The sequence below is a fragment of the Pongo pygmaeus genome, chromosome 16, assembly GCF_028885625.2.
Source record: "Pongo pygmaeus isolate AG05252 chromosome 16, NHGRI_mPonPyg2-v2.0_pri, whole genome shotgun sequence".
NCBI classification, from domain to species: domain Eukaryota; kingdom Metazoa; phylum Chordata; class Mammalia; order Primates; family Hominidae; genus Pongo; species Pongo pygmaeus.
Window position 1 is genome coordinate 70177851 of NC_072389.2, and position 19328 is coordinate 70197178.

At 53.2% G+C, this 19328-nt stretch overlaps 1 protein-coding gene across 3 annotated transcripts in view; it reads right to left on the reverse strand.

Annotated features, from left to right (window-relative positions):
- The window catches only part of RBPMS2 (RNA binding protein, mRNA processing factor 2), a 36089-nt gene extending 17365 nt beyond the window's left edge, over nucleotides 1–18724 (reverse strand). Inside the window, exon 1 of one of the 3 annotated variants that reach the window (XM_054450162.2) lies at nucleotides 18319–18724. In XM_054450162.2, the coding sequence (XP_054306137.1) occupies nucleotides 18319–18405 (87 nt within the window). In that variant the 5' untranslated portion in view covers nucleotides 18406–18724. Of the gene's footprint in view, nucleotides 1–17738; nucleotides 17843–18318 lie in introns of those variants that run through there. The other 2 variants (XM_054450163.2, XM_054450166.2) reach the window with 2 other exon arrangements.
- Nucleotides 18725–19328: the final 604 nt, after the last annotated feature.

The following is a 19328-nucleotide window of genomic DNA, read 5'->3' on the forward strand; positions in this document are numbered from 1 at the left end:
ATCTTCACAACACAAACACCATCTACCTCCAAGACTGAGAGCTCACCTTACTCTCCCCATTACTTGTGAGAACAATAAAATGATGGCTTCATTTAGGACTCCTGCATTTACCTGCACAAGGAACTCCCTCATCAGGTGCCATAAGCCACTTATTAAGGTTGTCTACTGAAGCTGGATTGGGTCCAGATCAGACTGAAGCTGGTAATGTAGGTGAGATGTCCTAAGGTGGTCACTAGATTCTTTAGTTTTTCTCTTCCCCAGAGGAGGTAATGCCCGAAATAGAAGACACCACAGAGATCAGCTAGTTCAACCCCTTCGTTTTATGGATGGGGAAACTGAAGCCAAGAACAGGGTAACAAGGCAAGCTGATGGCACAGCCAGGATCCTTCAGCAACGGCAGGAACAGAGACATGCAGTTACTTCTCCAAGGTCCAGCTAACTAGTCTTGTGTCTCAGGCCAGTACTGGGGACCACTGTGGTACCGACGTCAGGGTAATAGGGGAAACGTTCAGGAACAGGCTGGATGCTCCAACCTGGGCAATATAGCAAGGCCCTATCCCCCCCAAAAAATCAGCCAGGCGTGGTGGAAGGCACCTGAAGTCTGAGCAACTCGGGAGGCTAAGGTGGGAGCATCGCTTGAGCCCAGGAATTCGAGGCTGCATTGAGTCATGATTGCACCATGAGCATTCCAGCCTGGGCAACAGAGCAAGACCCTACCTCTAAAAAACAAAAATAAAAAATAAAATAAAAGGTTAGATGCAGACAAGGATTCAGGCACCGACAACTGGCTGATGACAAAAAGGAAAGCTCAACCAAATAACTCATGTCCTGCCTATTCCATGGGTTTATTACAAGAATTCAGCACATACACAAAACGTTTTAAAGCATTTGAAGAGTGCACAGGGGTGGTTCTCACAATCTCAGGCTGCTGGAAGGCACCAAACGCATTCACTTGGGCCCTTTTCCATACTCTCATCCCTTCTGCAGAAGCATCCAGCAACCCAAGGGTTCCTGTCCCAAAATGTGAAGAGCAACCACAGCCCTTCCAAAAAAGTCACCCTTATAGGAAGTAAGAGCAGAAATGCTGGGAGCACACTCAGGTCCTCAGCACAGCTGGAAGGTACACCTGTAGTCAGATGGAGCAGGTATGGGGGAGACCTGGGGAACGGATGGAGGATGATCCTGAGAACTCAGTCAAAGATACTTGTTGAGGAACAACCCTTCTGGTGGAACCTGCTGCAAGCACCCATATAGGCAAGGAACCTGGCCAGGGTTGTGTACCCATACAGAATACCACAGACATGGCTGTGTGGCTCTCATGACTCACAGGAGCAGACCCAGCCCTGCTGGAGGTCCCAGCCAGTGCCAGGCCTACCTAGAGGAACTGACCAACTTTTGGCACAACTGTGTCTCTGCCCAGCAAAGCTTTGGGGGCACCCAGAGCCACTCTTTTCTGAGGCAAGTCTTGCCTCTGGAGTCACAGGGAGTGGGAGGGTGGGAGAGGGGTCCATGGACCCCACAGGCCGTCACTCACTGGCACTTCCTGGAGTCCTCTAGGTCTTTATTGCCAATTGTTTATAAGTCTGACTCCTTTGGAGAGAAGAGCCTGTGTGTTCTTGAGCTCTTTCCCTCCAGCCAGTGCTAGACCTAGAGTGCCTGGGAGCTACCTATTTTTATTTTTAATTAAAAATTAAACTTTTATTTTTATTCTTTTTTTTTGAGATGGGGCGTCACTCTGTGGCCTGGGCTGGTCTCAAACCCTTGGGCTCAAGTGATCTTCCTGCCCCAGTCTCCCAAAGCGCTGGAATTATAGGTATGAGCCTCCTCACCCATCCTGAGCCACCTCTTGACCTCTCCCCACCTCCCCGGGGGGCCCCTCAGTCTCACTCCTAGCTCCAGCATTGTAACTCAGCCCTGGGGTTCTGGGGAAGGGGAGGGCAGCACCTGGGTGGCACAGGAAGTAGAGCCCCCCATCCTCAGCCTTGTTTCTGGAGGCCCCTGGAATGGGGAATCCCCTCCCAGTACGAATAGGTCTAGAAGGAGCTTCTGGACCATGCTGTCTAATACCACCATGACGGAGGAGCCTGCGCAGGCTGCCCAGGTCACCCAGCCCTCTCCTTCAGGAAGGTGTGAGCTGCAAGCTGACATCCAAAGGTTCTTCCTCCACAGCCCTCTCCAGCCCAGAGGTTAAGCGGTCATTTTTTAGAGAAGAGAAGTAGGAATAAGGGGCTCTGACAAACCCATTCCCATCTACGTGTCGGTGATGTTCTTCCTTCAGACAAACTGACATTTGTTTCAGGATCTTCAGAAAAGACCAAATTAAACAACCCTTCAGGAGCAAAGTATCAGGAGCACCCAAGACACCAGCACAAATCCAGGCTTGCGTGGAAAGGGACTCGGCCTGTTTTTCTTTTTTAATTATTTTTCAATTTTTTTGAGATGGAGTCCTGCTGTCACCTAGGCTGAAGTGCAGTGGCACCATCTCAGCTCACTGCAACCTCTACTTCCCGTGTTCAAGCGATTCTCCTGCCTCTGCCTCCCAAGTAGCTATGACTACAGGAACGTGCCACCACACCCGGCTAATTTTTGTATTTTTAGTAGAGATGAGGTTCCGCCATGTTGGCCAGGATGGTCTTGAACTCCTGACCTCAAGTGATCTGCCCACCTTGGCCTCCCAAAGTTCTGGGATTACAGGCGTGAGCCACCGCGCCGGGCCCACTCGGCCTGGCCTGTTTATATCAGCTCAGGTAGATATCTCTCTTGGCCCTGGACACCGCCATGGGCAGACCTGGCATTCAAGCTGCTGCCACAAAAGGCCAGTGCCCTGGACAGCAGATGCTTAGGGTCCCTCCTTCCAGGGCACACACAGGGCCCAGCTCACACGGAGGTCCTGCAGGAATAGGGAATGGGCTCGTGGGGGAGGAAGAGGGGCCAAAGCAGCTGAGCAAAGCCTCCATGAAGAGCAGGACTGGGACGCGGGGCCCGCCAGGAGCCACGACCATGGGGACCCCACACTTGGTCAGAAGTGGCTGTGGCCTGGCCGCTCACCAGAAGCGTGTCTCCCTCTGCAAGGGGAAGGACAAGCCCGATGCTGAGGGATCCAACTCTCAACTTCTCAGATACTGTGGCCATGAGGACAAGTTCCGTAAGTGCTGGCTTTTATTAGCGACGGAAAAGGTAAACACCGCTTTCAAAAACAGTGGTAGGCTCAGGGATACTAAAGTCTCTTAAGCTTTAAGTTTGGAGGACAAATCCCGGCCTTAGAATAGCCACGAAAGGACCCCAGACTCCAGGAACCACAACCTAGAAAACAGATCCTTCTCCGGATCACCTGAGGTCAGGAGTTCTAGACCAGACTGGCTAACACAGTGAAACCCCGTTTCCACTAAAAATACAAAAATCACCCAGGCATGGTAGCACATGCCTGTAATCCCAGCTAGTCGGGAGGTTGAGGCAGGAGAATCGCTTGAACCCAGGAGACGGAGGTTGCAGTGAGCCGAGATCACGTCTCTGCACTCCAGCTTGGGCAAAAAGAGTGAAACTCCATCTCAAAAAAAAAAAAGAAAAAAAGAAAGAAAGAAAGCAAGAAAGCAAACAGACCCTTCTCCACCAAGGATACTGAGGCAAGAAACCACTGGAACCACTCCCCACTCTTCCCTGCCCACAGACAACCCACCAACCCACCAGGAACAGTCATCCCTAGAGGCCAACTCTGGCCTTCTGTAAATTCCTGTCTCACAGGATTGGGACTTGGAGAGAAGACACCCCAGGAAAGTCTCACTGCCGGCAACAGAAATATCCTAAAAAAAAAAAAAAAAGACTTTTGCAGCAACCCTTTAGCATCTCTAAAAGTTAGAATTCAATCTGGAAAGGAAGAATTGTTTCAACTGTCCACTCACAATGTTCAAGTAACGAATGCACGTGCTTCAGCAATCCCCTACCCATTGCTTCGAGCGAGCTCTCCTGGTGTCATCTGGATGGAAAACACTACTTTGGGAAGGGGGTGAGAAGAGGAGAGAAATCCAAAAAGGGAAAAACGAGCCTCTTATAAGCCCCTCCCACATCCTTTCCCAACTCCCAGCCCTCAGTAGCAACCCAAATACAGAACATCTGAGCTGGAAGAAACCTTATTTTTAGACGAGGAAACCAGGGCCTAGGGGTCGAGCGAGTTGCTCGCAGTTACCGAGCATGTCAGAAACAGCCTGTTCCCAAGTGCCCAGCTCACAAGTCAATGCTCTTTTGCAGACCTTGATCTCACACCAACCCACTCAGACCCAGTGGGGCCAGTCCAAGGTACCCAGAAACAACTGGCCTTCAGCTTTTTTTTTTTTTTTTTTTGAGACAGGGTCTTGCTCTGTTGCTCAGGCTAGAGTGCACAAACATGGCTCAAACATGGCACAAACAGTGGCACAAACATGGCTCACTGCAGCCTCCTGGACTCAAGCGATCCTCTTGCCTCAATCTCCTGAGTAACTGGGACCACAGGTGCACACCACAAAGCCCAGCTTTTTTTTTTTTTTCTTTTTTTGAGACAGAGTCTCACTCTGTCGCCCAGGCTGCAATGCAATGGCATGATCTTGGCTCACTGCAACCTCCACCTCCGCCTCCTGGGTTCAAGTGATTCTCTTGCTTCAGCCTCCCAAATAGCTGGGATTACAGGCGTCCACCATCATGCCCGACTAATTTTTGTATTTTTAGTAGAGATGGGGTTCCACCATGTTGGCCAGGCTGGTCTCAAAAACTCCTGACCTCAAGTGATCCATCCGCCTCAGCCTCTCAAAGTGCTGGGATTACAGGCATGAGCCACTGTGCCCAGCCCCCGGCTAATTTTTTAATTTTGTGTAGAGGTGGGGTCTCACCAAGTCGCCCAAGCTCATCTCGAATTCCTGGGCTCAAGCCATCCTCCTGCAATCCCAAAGTGACTCACGCCTGTACTCCCAAAGTGCTGGGATTACAGGCGTGAGTCACCATGCCCGGCCTGGTCTTCAGCTCATGAGCAAAGAGGACAGACACAGTATCTTGCAAAAGGTTGGGGTAGGTATGATGGTGGCAGTGGCAGCGGGGTGGGGGGTGGTCCCACTGGATGATGCCATGGTGAATCCTACATGGTTACAGGCCAACGACGAGACTGACTGACAGACTGCCAACTCTCCACAGCTGAGTGTGAGTGGCCTTGTGCCCCACTAGCTGTGGGGAGGTTGGGGGTGGGTGGCTGGAGCAGGGCCCAGCCATCCCTACCAGCCCAGACCAGAGCACATGAGCTGCAGCCTACATTTCTAAGTTTACAGCTTTCCTGTTATAAAGACACTGAACATGTTTTTAGAATTTGCTGCCATCATCATCGCACCCAGATCTGATCTGGCTCCCCCAAGGGAAAGAGACCCCACTGAGAACCAGGACACTGCACTCAGGGTCTAGCTCAGAAGATACCCGCTGATGAGATTTCAAACAAAAGACAAAGAACCTCAAAACAACGTCAGGAAGCCCAGGTTGAAGCCCCAGCCCTGTCACTGGCCATGGCAGGTGGCTTTGTGGCCTTCGCTCGTCAGCCTCAGCTACAGGAGAGTACACTCACCTCAGGTCCCGTCACACACTGACACTCTATGACACCAGGCGTTTTAAAGGGCAGTAGAATGCGACTGAGTCTCGGATAAGACTCAGCCACTGTCCTCCATCTGCTCAGAGCTTCAGTGACTCCTTCTGCACACAAGGCGGCAAAGAAGTGGTGTGAACAGAGAAGAGAAGGGGACAAGCTGGAAGTCAGGGGCCAGCTCTGGGCCCTAGACCAAGCTGGGCCTGGGAGCTTGAGGGGTGTCTCTGCAGAGCCAATGTTAGGGCTGCCAAACAGAAACGTCAGGGCAGTCATACCCTTGGTGTGGTCTTGGTCGCTGTGGTGGGTAGGGGGTGGGTGTGGGAGTGTTTTGGGGGATTGGGTCCTGCCTGGGTCCCGCGCTTAGGCTTGGCACCAGCAGGTTGCTCTTACGCCTCCCATAGGAAAGAAGGCCCTCTGAGTATGGCCACTTGACGTGAGGTGGATGGAATGTGGTGACACGGCCCGCAGACCCAGGACTTATAAGGCTCTGAATAAGGACACAGGGGAAGACAGCAAGCAGCACACAGCCAGACAGTGGATGTGAACCTAGATCCACACACTCCACAACATGTTTCCCATGCTTCCTGCAAAGAGCTCTGGGGCAGCTCAGCTACCCAGGCAAGGACGATGCCCAGATCCCCTTTCAAGGAGCCCCCATCTAGAGGACACTTGGCCCCGGAGTTTACCAGTGTCACCACAGCCTCACCTAGTAAGGACAAGTCCCAGGTTCAGGTGGGATCTGGTGTTCTGCCTGCCCCTGCTATCCCTCTTGCCCCAAATCCCATGTTATCAGGGTCTGGCTATAAGGCCCCATCCTGGGCTGCACCTTGTAGTTTCATTCCTTTACACAAACCATCAGCATGCAAAGCTGATAGTCCTTTGAGCAACAGGTAGAACAGGTATGGGGTCCCCATTTTACAGATGCAGAAGTCAGTTCAGGGATCAGGTGCCTGGCTGGCCAGTGGCAGAGCTGAGGCTTAAGTCCAAGTTGCCTGAAAAGTCTGGGGCTCTTCCTCATAATGTGCAATGTGTCCTAGACTTCCAACGGTGTGTTGTGTGTAGGGGTGGGGGGAACAGAGATTGGGGGGAACTAAGCCAGGGTGAAAAGTTATCTGAAAGGAGGGACAGGGCTGGGCATGTATAAGAAGGCTTCAGACCTCATGCTCCAAGCCACTTCCAGCCCCAGGAAGAGAAGCCTTAATGTCGTGGGAACACACCTGGTCAAAGCCTGTTGTGTGCACTTGACCTACACCTCATTTAGGGAACTAGACCAAACAGAGAATGAGCTGTGCTTACAAACTCGGTGTCAGGGCAGGCTGGCTGAAGCATGCCTTCCATCAGGCTCCAGACAGAGCCAGGGGCCAGGACTTGGCTTTCAGGGGAAAAGTTCACTGGGCACCCTGGCATGGAAGCCTCCCAGGCCCGCCCACCTCCTGCAGCCTTCTTGGTGCTGTGTGGCCAGCTAACACGGATCTACTGCCTGCCTGTGTGCCTGGCAAGGGTTGCAGTTGCCGCCACTGCCATACAATACCCTACAGAAGGGACTAGATTCAAGGCATTGGGCTAGAGGACCCCTACACCCCTCACTGCCAGCTCCTAAATCAATACCTCCAACCCTTAAACCACATGATGCTATGCTGGCATGAACACACAGCCCCAAGCCCACCATACCTAGCCCATTACTTGACAGAGGCAAATGAAACCTGACAGGAGAGATGTTTCCTAACATGATGCTCCTGTCAGGAGAGGGTTTCCGCTCAGAGGTAGAAGCTGCTTCTGCAACCTGCATTCTGATTTGCAGCTCCCTGCCACAAACGTAGTAGGACCCTCCATCCCAAGCTGTGCCTGGATGTATATGGCCACAACTGTACATCAAGAACAAGAGGTGGGGCGCGGTGGCTCACGCCTGTAATCCCAGCACTTTGAGAGGCTGAGGCGGGCGGATCACGAGGTCAGGAGATCAAGACCATCCTGGCTAACACAGTGAAACCCTGTCTCTACTAAAAAAGTAAAAAAAAATTAGCTGGGCGTGGTGGCGGGTGTCTGTAGTCCCAGCTACTCAGGAGGCTGAGGCAGGAGAATGGTGTGAACCCAGGAGGTGGAACTGGCAGTGAGCTGAGACTGCGCCACTGCACTCCAGCCTGGGTGACAACAGAGTGAGACTCCATCTCAAAAAAAAAAAAAAAAAAAAAAAAAGAACAAGAACCGGCTGGGAGTGGTGGCTCATGCCTGTAATCCCAACACTTTGGGAGGCAGAGGTGGGCAGATCACGAGGTCAGGAGTTCAGGACCAGCGTGGCCAAAATGGTGAAACCCCATCTCTACTAAAAATACAAAAAAATTAGCTAGGCGTGCGCCTGTAATCCCAGCACTTTGGGAGGCCAAGGCAGGAGGATCGCGAGGTCAGGAGATTGAGACCATCCTGGCTAACACGGTGAAACCCCGTCTCTACTAAAAATACAAAAAAATTAGCTGGCCGTGGTGGTGGGCGCCTGTAGTCCCAGCTACTCAGGAGGCTGAGGCAGGAGAATGGCGTGAACCCACAAGGCGGAGGTTGCAGTGAGCCGAGATTGCACCACTGCACTCCAGCCTAGGCGACAGAGCAAGACTCTGTCTCAAAAAAAAAAAAAAAATACAAAAATTAGCCGGGCGTGTTGGTGTGCACCTGTAGTCCCAGCTACTCGGGAGGCTGAGGCAGGAGAATCCCTTGAACCCAGGAGGTGGAGGTTGTAGTGAGATGAGATCACGCCACTGCACTCCAGCCTGGCGACAGCGCAAGACTCTGTCTCAAAAAAAAAAAAAAAAAAAAAAAAATTAGCCAGGCATGGTGGCGTGCACCAGTGGTCTCAGCTACTCAGGAGGCTGAAGCTGGGGGATTGCTTGAGCCCAGGAGCTCGAGGCTACAGTGAGCCATAATCATGCCACTACACTCCAGCCTGGGCAACAAAACGAGATCCTGTGTCAGAATAAAAAAAAAAAAAAAAAAAGGGACCAGTCTGGGCAAAAGCTGGAAGGTGCAGAGCCTTTTCATCAACAGTTCTTCAAAAATGGGCCAGGCGCGGTGGCTGACACCTGTAATCCCAGTGCTCTGGGAGGCTGAGGTGGGCGGATTACAAGGTCAGGAGTTCGAGACCAGCCTGGCCAACATGGCGAAACCCTGTCTCTACTAAAAATACAAAAAATTAGTCAGATCGCTTCTCTGCCTTTTGGCCAAGATCAAGTGTAAAAAATTAGCTGGGCATGGTGGCAGCCACCTGTAATCCCAGCTACTCAGGAGGCTGAGGCAGGAGAATTGCTTGAACCCGGGAGGCGGAGGTTGCAGTGAGCTAAGACTGAGCCACTGCACTCCAGCCTGGCAACAGAGCAAGACTCTGTCTCAAAAAAAAAAAAAAAAAAAGGTCTCAGCTCCTATGCCAGTATCCTCTCCTAACTCCCCGCCCCTACCTGAACTAAAAGCGTAAGATAGTTGAGGAGGGAGAGGTTGGTTAATCACAAAGAAGGGCGAAGTACTCCAGACTTCTGCCATGGCCTGGTCCAAGTCAGGCTCTGCCCGTCCTCCCTGGAGGTTGGAGGTGGCCTTGATAGCTTGTGACAGTCAAGAGCCTCTGCTCAGTTGGCTGTGAGTTGACTGATAGCCAAGGCAGATGCGCCTAGGCAAATGCTCCCACCATTTAGCTTGGGACAGTCAAGAGCCTCTGCTCAGTTGGCTGTGAGTTGACTGACAGCCAAGGCAGATGCGCCTAGGCAAACGCTCCCACCACACCCAGGCCCTGCTGCACTCCAGAGGCCTCCAACACTGATACAGCCACCAGTGCACTCTTCAGGAAAGGAGGGCCCAACAATCCTGTCACCTGTCTAGTGTTGGCACGCATCAGAGGTAACCGTACTCTCTCCATCAAAGGGCGGAATGTGGGAAGAAGCAGAATACAAGGAGGCCATGCCAGTGCCTGGACAGGCAGTGGATGGATTCTGGCATATGAAGCCTCATAGGCTGCCCACAGTTTCAACTTAATGGTGGCTTTTTTTTTTTTTTTTTTTGAGACGGAGTCTCGCTCTGTAGCCCAGGCTGGACGGCATGGCGCAATCTCAGCTCACTGCAAGCTCCGCCTCCCGGGTTCACACCATTCTTCTGCCTCAGCCTCCCTAGTAGCTGGGACTACATGCGCCTGTCACCACACCCGGCTAATTTTTTTTTTTTTTTTTTAGTAGAGACAGGGTTTCACCGTGTTAGCCAGGATGGTCTCGATCTCCTAACCTCATGATCCACCTGCCTCAGCCTCCCAAAGTGCTGGGATTACAGGCCTGAGCCACTGTGCCCGGCCTGTTTTTGTTTTTTAAGACCAAGTCTCATTATGTTGCCTCCGCCTCCCAAGTTTAAGCAATTCTCCTGCCTCGGCCTCCTGAGTAGCTGGGATTACAGGTGTGCACTGCCACACCCGGCTAATTTTTGTATTTTTAGTAGAGACAGGGTTTCACCACGTTGCCCAGGGTGGTCTCAAACTCCTGGGCTCAAGTGATCCGCCCATTTCAGTCTCCTAAAGTGCTGGAATTACAGATGTGAGCCACCACGTTTTTTTGTTTTTTACTTTTTTTTTTTTTTTTTTGAGGCAGGGTCTCTCACTCTATCGCCCAGGCTCAAGTGCAGTGGTGGGATACTGGCTCACTGCAGCCTCGACTTCCCGGGCTCAAGCGATCCTCCCACTTCAGCCTCCTAAGAGGCTGAGACTACAGGCGTGTGCCAACATGCCCAGCTAAGCAGCATCATTTCTGAAGTGTAGGGGACAGGTTCTGCCCCACTGCCTCACGGTTTGCCAGAGGCGTGTGGATCCTTCTGGGGCAGCCATGGGCAGAAGACAGAGGAAGTGACGTGACACCAGATGTCGCTGCTGCCCATAACCAACGCCAGAGCAGATCCAGAACCCAGCGCTGTAGTTCAGTTCTGGGTAATCTTGGACCAGGAGCTCAGTACTCAGGGCAGGCGGGACTCACCCTGCCTCTAGCTCGCAGGATTGTCCTGAGGCCCCGTAGGATAAATGGGTTCAGAGCATGAGAGCCAAGCAAAGGCTCAGCACCCACGAGCCATGGCTTCCTCTACTTACGGCGCTTGCCAGTCCCACCATGGACATGGGGAGGAGAGGAAGCCAGCATGTCCCAGTGAGATTTTTTTTTTTCTTTTGAGACAAGGTCTTGCTCTGTCACCCAGGCTGGAGTGCAATGTGGCACGATCTCACTGCAACCCCTACCTCCCAGGTTCAAGCCATTCTCCCACCTCAGCCTCCTGAGTAGCTGGGACTACAGGAATGCACCACCACACCCAGCTAATTTTTTGTTTTTGTAAGGACGGGGTTTAATCATGTTGCCCAGGCTGGTCTTGAACTCCCAGGCTCAAGTGATCCTCCTGCCTTGGCCTCCCAAAATGCACAGGATTACAGGCATGAGCCAACATGCCTGGCTGGCCTCCTTGAGTGGGATTTAGAAATTGGTTCTCTCTGGGGCAGACTAAACAGGCTGCCCATATGTGGAAAAGGAAGGGATAAGGAGACACAAAAGAATGCCCCCCAGAATATCAGCCAAATGGCTCTTTAGAGCAAGAATCATTTCTTTAGCTAAAATGCCCAAAGCAATGGGTAGTGGAAGAGTGTGTGATAGTAGTCACGCCCAGGTACAGGAAATAAGTAAGTGTGCCATTTGTAGAGAATTTAAAATAAAACTGCTTGGGCGTGGCAACTCACATCTGTAATCCCAGCAGTTTGGGAGGCAAGACAGGACAATCGTTTGAGGCCACAAGTTCGAGAGCAGCCTGGGCAGCAAAGCAGACACTGTCTCTACAAAACATTAGCCGAGGCCAGGTGCAGTGACTCACACCTATAACCCAGCACTTTAGGAGGCCAAGGCAGACGGATCACCTAAGGTCAGGAGTTCGAGACCAGCCTGCCAACATGGTGAAACCTCATCTCTACTAAAAATACAAAACTTAGCCAGGTGTGGTAGCAGGTGCCTGTAACCCCAGCTACTCGGGAGGATGAGGCAGAAGAATCACTTGAACCCAAGAGACGGAGATTGCAGTGAGCCGAGATTGCGCCACTGCACTCTAGCCTGGGCAACAAAGCAAGACTCTGTCTCGGGGAAAAAAAAAAAAAAAAAATTAGCCAGGCATGGTGCTGGTAGTCCTACCTACTAGGGAGGCTGAGGTGGGAAGATCATTTGAGCCCAGGAGATCGAGGCTGCTGTGAGCTATGATCATGCCACTGCACTCCAGCCTGGGCAACAAAAAGACCCCATCTATAAAAAAAAAAGAATTTAAGGCTGGGCGCCGTGGCTCATGTCTGTAATCCCAGCACTTTGGGAGGCCGAGGTGGGCGGATCACCAGGTCAGGAGATCGAGACCATCCTGGCTAACACGATGAAACCCCGTCTCTACTAAAAATACAAAAAAATTAGCCGGGCGTGGTGGCGGGCACCTGTAGTCCCAGCTACTCGGGAGACTGAGGCAGGAGAATGGCATGAACCCGGGTGGTGGAGCTTGCAGTGAGCAGAGATCGTGCCACTGCACTCCAGCCTGGGCGACAGAGCGAGACTCCGTCTCAAAAAAAAAAAAAAAAAAAGAATTTTAAAAATATGCAAGATGCGTAAGGATACAGATTTTTAAAAAATTAATTTAGGTCAGGTGCAGTGGCTCACATCTGTAACCCCAGCACTTTGGGAGGCCGAGGCCTCTCAACATGGAGAAACCCCATCTCTACTAAAAATACAGAATTTGCTGGGCGTGGTGGCACACGCCTATAATCCCCCTACTTGGGAGGCTGAGGCAGAAGAATTGCTTGAACCCAGGAGGCGGAGGTTGCGGTGAGCCGAGATCGCGCCATTGCACTCCAGCCCGGGCAACAAGAGAGAAACTCCGTCTCAAAAAAAAAAATTTTTTTAAATAAAATCCATCCTGGCTAACACGGTGAAACCCCATCTCTATTAAAAAATACAAAAAATTAGCCGGGCGTGGTGGTGGGCGCCTGTAGTCCCAGCTACTCTAGAGGCTGAGGCAGGAGAATGGCGTGAAACCGGGAGGCGGAGCTTGCAGTGAGCCGAGATCGCGCCACTGCACTCCAGCCTGGGCGACAGAGCGAGATTCCATCTCAAAAATCAATCAATCAATCAATCAATCAAAATAAAATAAAACTGGCTTGGTTTGCTTATTATCTTCGTGCAAAGGCAACTCTAAATAATATCTGCGACAAAAGGCCCCTCCTGGCAGGGGCTGACAGCTCCCATCACCCATCTTGGGATGCCACCAGCCCAAAGGAAAGTAGTCCGGCGTCAGTCTCTGGGCTTCTGGTTGGCATCACCCAAAACTCAGCCATTAGAAACTTTAATTGCAGATACCCGGCTGGGCGCGGTGGCTCACGCCTGTAATCCCAGCAGTTTGGGAGGCCGAGGCGGGCAGATCACGAGGTCAAGAGTTCAAGACCAGCCTGACCAACACAGTGAAACCCCGTCTCTACTAAAAATACAAAAATTAGCTGGGCGTAGTGGTGCGCACCTGTAATCCCAGCTACTTGGGAGGCTGAGGCAGGATAATCGCTTGAACCTGGGAGGCAGAGGTTGCAGTGAGCCAAGATCACACCACTGCATTCCAGCCTGGGTGACACGGCGAGACTCTGTCTCAAAAAAACGAAAAAAAAAAAAAGAAAATTGCAGATACCTTCCTCCCCGCCTTCCAGTCTCATCAAAAACCCTAATATAAAACACAATAGCAGTATACTGTGTGGTTAAGAGCAAACTCTGGGTTCAAATCCCAACCTCCCCACTTAATAGCTACATGAAAGTTATTTAACCTCTCTGTGCCTCACTTTCCTCATTTATGAAATGGTGATAATAATGTACGTACTTCATAATGCTCTTACAAAGATTAAGAGTTAAAATGGTGCGGTACATGTAACAATGCTTGGCATAAATACAACATACAGGTTCACTATTATTAGTACAGCCTCTCCCTTAGATTACTTAGGCAGAGGGGACACATCCACAATAACTCCCAGGGAGGAGGGGAACCTGACCTCCTACTGCTATCTGCCTGGCAGGGCTTCTAGGTGAGTGCCCAGAAACAGAGAAGCCTCCCTTCCCTCATATTCAAAAAAAGCCTGCAGACCAAGATGTCCCAGATGCTTTCAAATGCTATAGATGTTAAAGAAAAGGGAGGTGCCCAAATAGCACACTGGATCCAGGAATTACCTCGCACTCATCTAGAGTGCCTTATCACCCACCTCCCACACTCCCTTCCCCGTTCCATCCACACAAGTCTAAGCACCTGTTCACCCACATCTCAGGGAGGGCTGACCTCAAGCCACCCAGTGGTCCCAGGGCTCTGGCTGCTTCCTGACACCCCTCTGAGGACACATGATGGGCTCTAGGGTACCAGGCCTGCAAGCAGCAGCCCTGTCCCAGCCACACTGGGATGAGGTGGGAGGGCAGGGAAGGGCAAAGCCCCTCAGGTCAAACTGTAGCCCCCTTAGCTGCCATTAACCCCTGCCTTTCTATAGCTTACCGTTAAGCTGGCAAAAACTTTTTTAACTCTTAGAAACTTATATCCTCCCTCAACCCAATAGTATAAATACCACTCTCCCCCTTCCAGGGGTAACCCCCAGTTAAAAATTACTTTAACAATCTCCAAACTCTTCAAGTTGTATACACTAAATATATAGCTTTATATATGCCAATCATACCTCAAAAAAGTGGTTTTTAAAAATTACTATAACTTAGTATCACCTCGTACGTTAGTTGTCCCTCGATATCTGAGGGGGATTGGTTCCAGGGTTCCCCCGTGGATATCAAAATCTCCAGATGTTCAAGTCCCTCCTACAAAATTTGGATATAACCTATGCACAGGCTGGGCGCAGTGGCTCACGTCTGTAATCTCAGCACTTTGGGAGGCCGAGCTGGGTGGACCACTTGAGGTCAGGAGTTCAAGACCAGCCTGGCCAACATGGTGAAACCCCATCTCTACTAAAAATACAAAAATTAGCCAGGCATGGTGGCGTGCACCTGCAATCCTGGAGGCTGAGGCAGGAGAATCACTTGAACCTGGGAGGAGGAGGTTGCAGTGAGCCGAGATTGTGCCACTGCACTCCAATCTGGGCAACAGAGATTGTCTCAAAAACAAAACAAGGCTGGGCGCGGTGGCTCAGGCCTGTAATCCTAGCACTTTGGGAGACTGAGGTGGGCAGGTCACCTGAGGACAGGAGTTCAAGACCAGCCTGGCCAACATGGTGAAATCCTGTCTCTACTGAAAAAACAAAAATTAGCCAGGTATGGTGGCGGGCGCCTGTAATCCCAGCTACTTAGGAGGCTGAGGCAGGAGACTTGCTTGAACCTGGGAGGCAGAGGTTGCAGTGAGCTGAGATCGTGCCACTGCACTCCAGCCTGGGTGACAAGAGTGAAACTCCCCTTCAAAAAAATAAAAAAAAACCTATGCACATTTTCTGGATACTTTAACTCATCTCTAGATTATTCACAATACCTAATACAACGTGAATGCTATGTAAATACTTGTTATATTTATTTGTATTATTTTTTATTATTGTATTTTTTATCTACAACTGGATTCATGGATAGGGAACCCATAGATATGGAAGGCCAACAGCAACTGTATTATGAAAGCAAGGTCTCCACTTTCAAAATAAAAATCACATTTACCCCTCCTCAGAGACACGGTAACCACCCAGTTATCCCTTGAGAATCACTAAGGCAGGACGTTTAGGTCTGAAGTTTGCCAGCACTGACACAGCCTGCCCCGGGCAGGTTCATGTACTGTATTATCTCATGTGGTCCCCAGCTCCAGCCAAGACTTACCTGCAGGACAGCAGAACCTCTAGATTGGGAGGGACATTCAGCTCCTCCCCTTAATTCCCTACTGCCCTCCTTAGCTTTCAAAGGGTATCAAAGCTTTCAACACATCTTCCCAAGTGGCAGAAAAATGCCAATTTTCCTGTAATCCCACAGTCATTACTGCCCTAATTCCAAACTCTCATTACGGCTGCGCTGCCTGATATTGCTGCAATATAGCAAACTCCAGGTAGTCACCCAAACAAGCCATGTGGTTACACAAACCTACCTCCTCACTTATACATGGGGACTCCCTCCTCTTGGAATGCCTTTTCCACCCCCACAGGTCTAACTTCGCTCCTCCTACTCACCCACATCTCAGGGAAGGCTGACCTCTAATCTCTCAGGAGCACCATGGTACCATGTGCTGATATGCCTTTATTTTATCTACCATTGCATTTCACCTACCACCACTTCCTGGCAAGTCTTTCCGACCTCCTAGGCTGAGAATTTTCACTTGTATCCTTAACCCCTGGGTCCAGAAAGAAAACTTAATGCATATGACATGGATAAAGCCTATAAGTAAGGTAGTCAAGCAGGCAGAGTCAAGGCTATCCAAAGCAGTTCAGGACAAGCAACCTCACTGATAATTCCCAGAACCATGACAATACACTTCCTTCGCCAGTGACCCAGTGCCTTTAGGAATTGAGGTCTTATGGTGTGCAGCAGCATTCCTTGGTTTTCTGGGCTTGCTCTCGCTAGTCTCCAAGAGTTGACTGGGAAGAAGCCGCCTGTGTCAGCCACAGGAGTAAACCACTGCTAACGCTGATTCTCCAGATGGTTGCTCTTAGGGGCTGCAAAACTGACTGCCTAGGGAGCATCTAAACTACAGGGAGGATTCCAGTTCCAGCCTGCACCACCAATCCAAGATGGAGCCACCAGCACAGGGGCTCATGGCCCACTATTCAGAAGACTAGGCCAGGGCTTGGGGAATAACCCTTTCCCTTAACAGACCAGACAGACACTGGGCTCCAGGAGACCCTCAGAACCCTTCGTTTTGGACCTCTGCAAAACGCGAGCCCACCATGCCCTTTTCCAAGTGCACTGATTTGGAACCACCATAGGGCCGCAGGCCATCTCAACTCCCAAGGAGGAATAGTAGGGATTCCACTTTTTGAGAATCCTGCCCTCTTTCCCAGAAAAGGTACTTAGAAAGGAGTGGCTAAAACCTCAAATGCTTTTTTCAAGACTTAGAATAGCCACATGGGTCACCCTTCTCACCCAACAGCAGTGGGTCTGAGAGTTTGCCCAGTACCAGCCTCTTGGGCAATGTGAAGTCCCCACTGAAGTAGACCCTTTAGCAGAAGTGGGGCTCTGGGTCCCCATCCAGCTTCATAGGAGACATGCTCTCCCCCAGTTTCAGCCCACGGCAGGGGGCCAAGCAGAGACTCCAAGTATGCTAGCAACCTTGTCACCCTCCCCAGCTGTCAAGGGAGATTCTAACAGCCAGGTAGAGTCAGGATGGGGGCAAGATCCCCAAAGCCAAGAGCCTGTTGGCATCAAGGTACAAGGAGGGCAAGGCCTCTGGAGCCCAAACAAACACACCACACTCAAGCCATTAGTGGACAGATGTCACAGTTGTGTATATTCTTCCCTTCCCCTTCCGCCAAAAAAGTGGAGATCCAGACCTAGATTCTCATCGACTGGGGCTGGCTGAAGGTCTCTGAATTGCCGAGTGGGAGCTGGCGGCGCTGAGCCCAGCCCAGCCGAGGGCCACCGGCGCCATTCTGCACCAACCCCCCAGCACAACGCGAAGAGGCAATACCAGTCCACACCAGGGGCTCTGCGGTTTCTCCCCCAGGCCAAGGGGAAGGGCGCCCAAGGTGGATAACCAGCCCTTGGTTTCCTGGGCGAGAACATGCCAGGGCAGAGGCAGGAAGGGTCTCTCACCCCTAGAATGACGCAGCAGAGACCAGAGGCCCTGCGAAGCCTGTCCCCTTCTACTACAGTTCTTGTCTCCGCCAGCCTAGCTCCTCGTCCCTATTCACACTGATAGCTTTGAGGCTTTTATCCAGCACCCCACCCCGCACACACATCCTCCCTACCATCCATTAACCACCCAGCTGCTGGTGGTTCCACGGAGCCGCCTTACACTCCCTCCCTTTCGCACATGGCCGGTGGACGAGATGATTTCGCCCCTCCTAGGAAGATCCCACCCAGGCCAGCTTTGTGGTCCTGGCTTGGTTGCCAGGACAAACCCAGAGAGAGGAGAAGGACGAACTGAGTGTCTTTAGTCATCTCCTTCCAAACTAATTGAATTGTGGGCTCACCTCTGCCAAAGCCCAGGTTCTGGGGCTGCGAAGAAAGCCCGCCCACCCCCATGACAACAGCTCGCATGAAGCGAAGAGCCGGCCGGCCAGCCCAGGCCTCCAAGGTCACGGGGAGGGGGTCAGGGTGGAAAAGGCAGTGGAGTGAGGGTGCCGCCCTCGGGCAGTGCTAATCCCGCTCAGCTCCGTGCCGCCGAGGCGCGGTCCTGGCCACGCGGGAGGTGCGCCTCGGAGGAGGGCGGCGAGCGGGTCCGGGGTGGGGAGCAAGGGGCGCGCGGGCAGCAGGCGTGGAACGGACGCGGCGCATCTCGCCCACCGCGGGACGCCCGGACGGCGGCCGGCGAGCGCGGCCCGCCTCGAGCCCGAGAGGGCGGGGAGACAATGCCTGTCCGGCGGGGCAGTCCAGGCCGCACACTCCCGCCCGCGGACACGGGCCGCTCCTACCCGGGCGAGAGGGAGCGGCGGGAAGGCGCCGGGAGCGATGGCTACCCCGGCCCCGCGAGGCGCGGCAGGCCCCGCTCGCCCTCTCCCGCGCCCGCCTAGCGTGCGCTTCACCCGGCAAGTCCCGGGGCCACAGACCCACCTCCTCCTCCAGGGCGCCGCCGGAGCCCGCGCCGGAGCCAGTGCCGGTGCTGCCGCCGTGCTCGCCGTCCGGCTTCAGGTTGCTCATGGTGCGGGGGAGGGGGCGGTGGGAAGGAACGCGAGGGCGAGCGCGGCGCCGGCCCCGCGGGGAGTGGGAAGGGGCGCGGGGATTGGTGCGCTCGCGGGTGCGGAGCGGGTGACGGGGGACCCACGGGGCAGTGAGAGGGGCAGCCTCCGCGTCGGGCCAGGGTCACATCAAGTTTGGCGGGTGCGGGAGGTGAGGAGGGGGTGCGGCGGGGAGGCAGTGGGAGCCGGAGCGGCCGCCGCCTCCGCCTTTTCACTGCGACCGGCGAGTGCGCCCGCGGCGGCGGCGGCGGCGGCGGCGGCGGCGGCGGGGGGCGGGCGCCGGGGGAGGGGGCGGGCGCCGGGCGGTGGCGGGGGGCGGGGGCCGGAACCGGCCTCAGCTGGGGCCCGGCCAGCCCCCTCCCCCGCCCGCCGCGCGGTCTCCGGGGGAACACGCAGCCAATCCCCACCGCCCACCGCGGGCTTGCCCCGGCCCCGGCCGCGGCGCGCCGGCCTCCGGCCGGGCCTTTCCCCTCTCTCTCGCCTGGGTCAGCGCTCTCCCTCTCTCCTCTTCCCCCGCTCCCTTCTCCATGGCAAGTTTTTAAACTTTGATGAACTCGCCCAGCGAACTTTCTTAAAGGGGCCGCGCGCTGCGCGCCCCAGCCCGCGGGAGGTGGAGCCCAGTGCCCCGCACCCAGCGCCCCCGTCTCTGGGCGGCCCTGCCCTGGCGGCCTCGCGCTTAGGGCCGCCTGCAGCGAGGTTTCCGGGCCGTTGACGCCCCTTGTATCTTGATCTAGGGTTTTGGGGTGCCCGACGCACTCATTCTGCCCCTAAATCCAGTCCCCCAAACCTCAGCTCCGGGGGACCGGGTTCTGGGGGTGATGGCCGGGGGGAGGGGCTTGGGAGACACCTGAGCTTTGGCCCAGGCTGGGCACTGTTTTGCTGAGT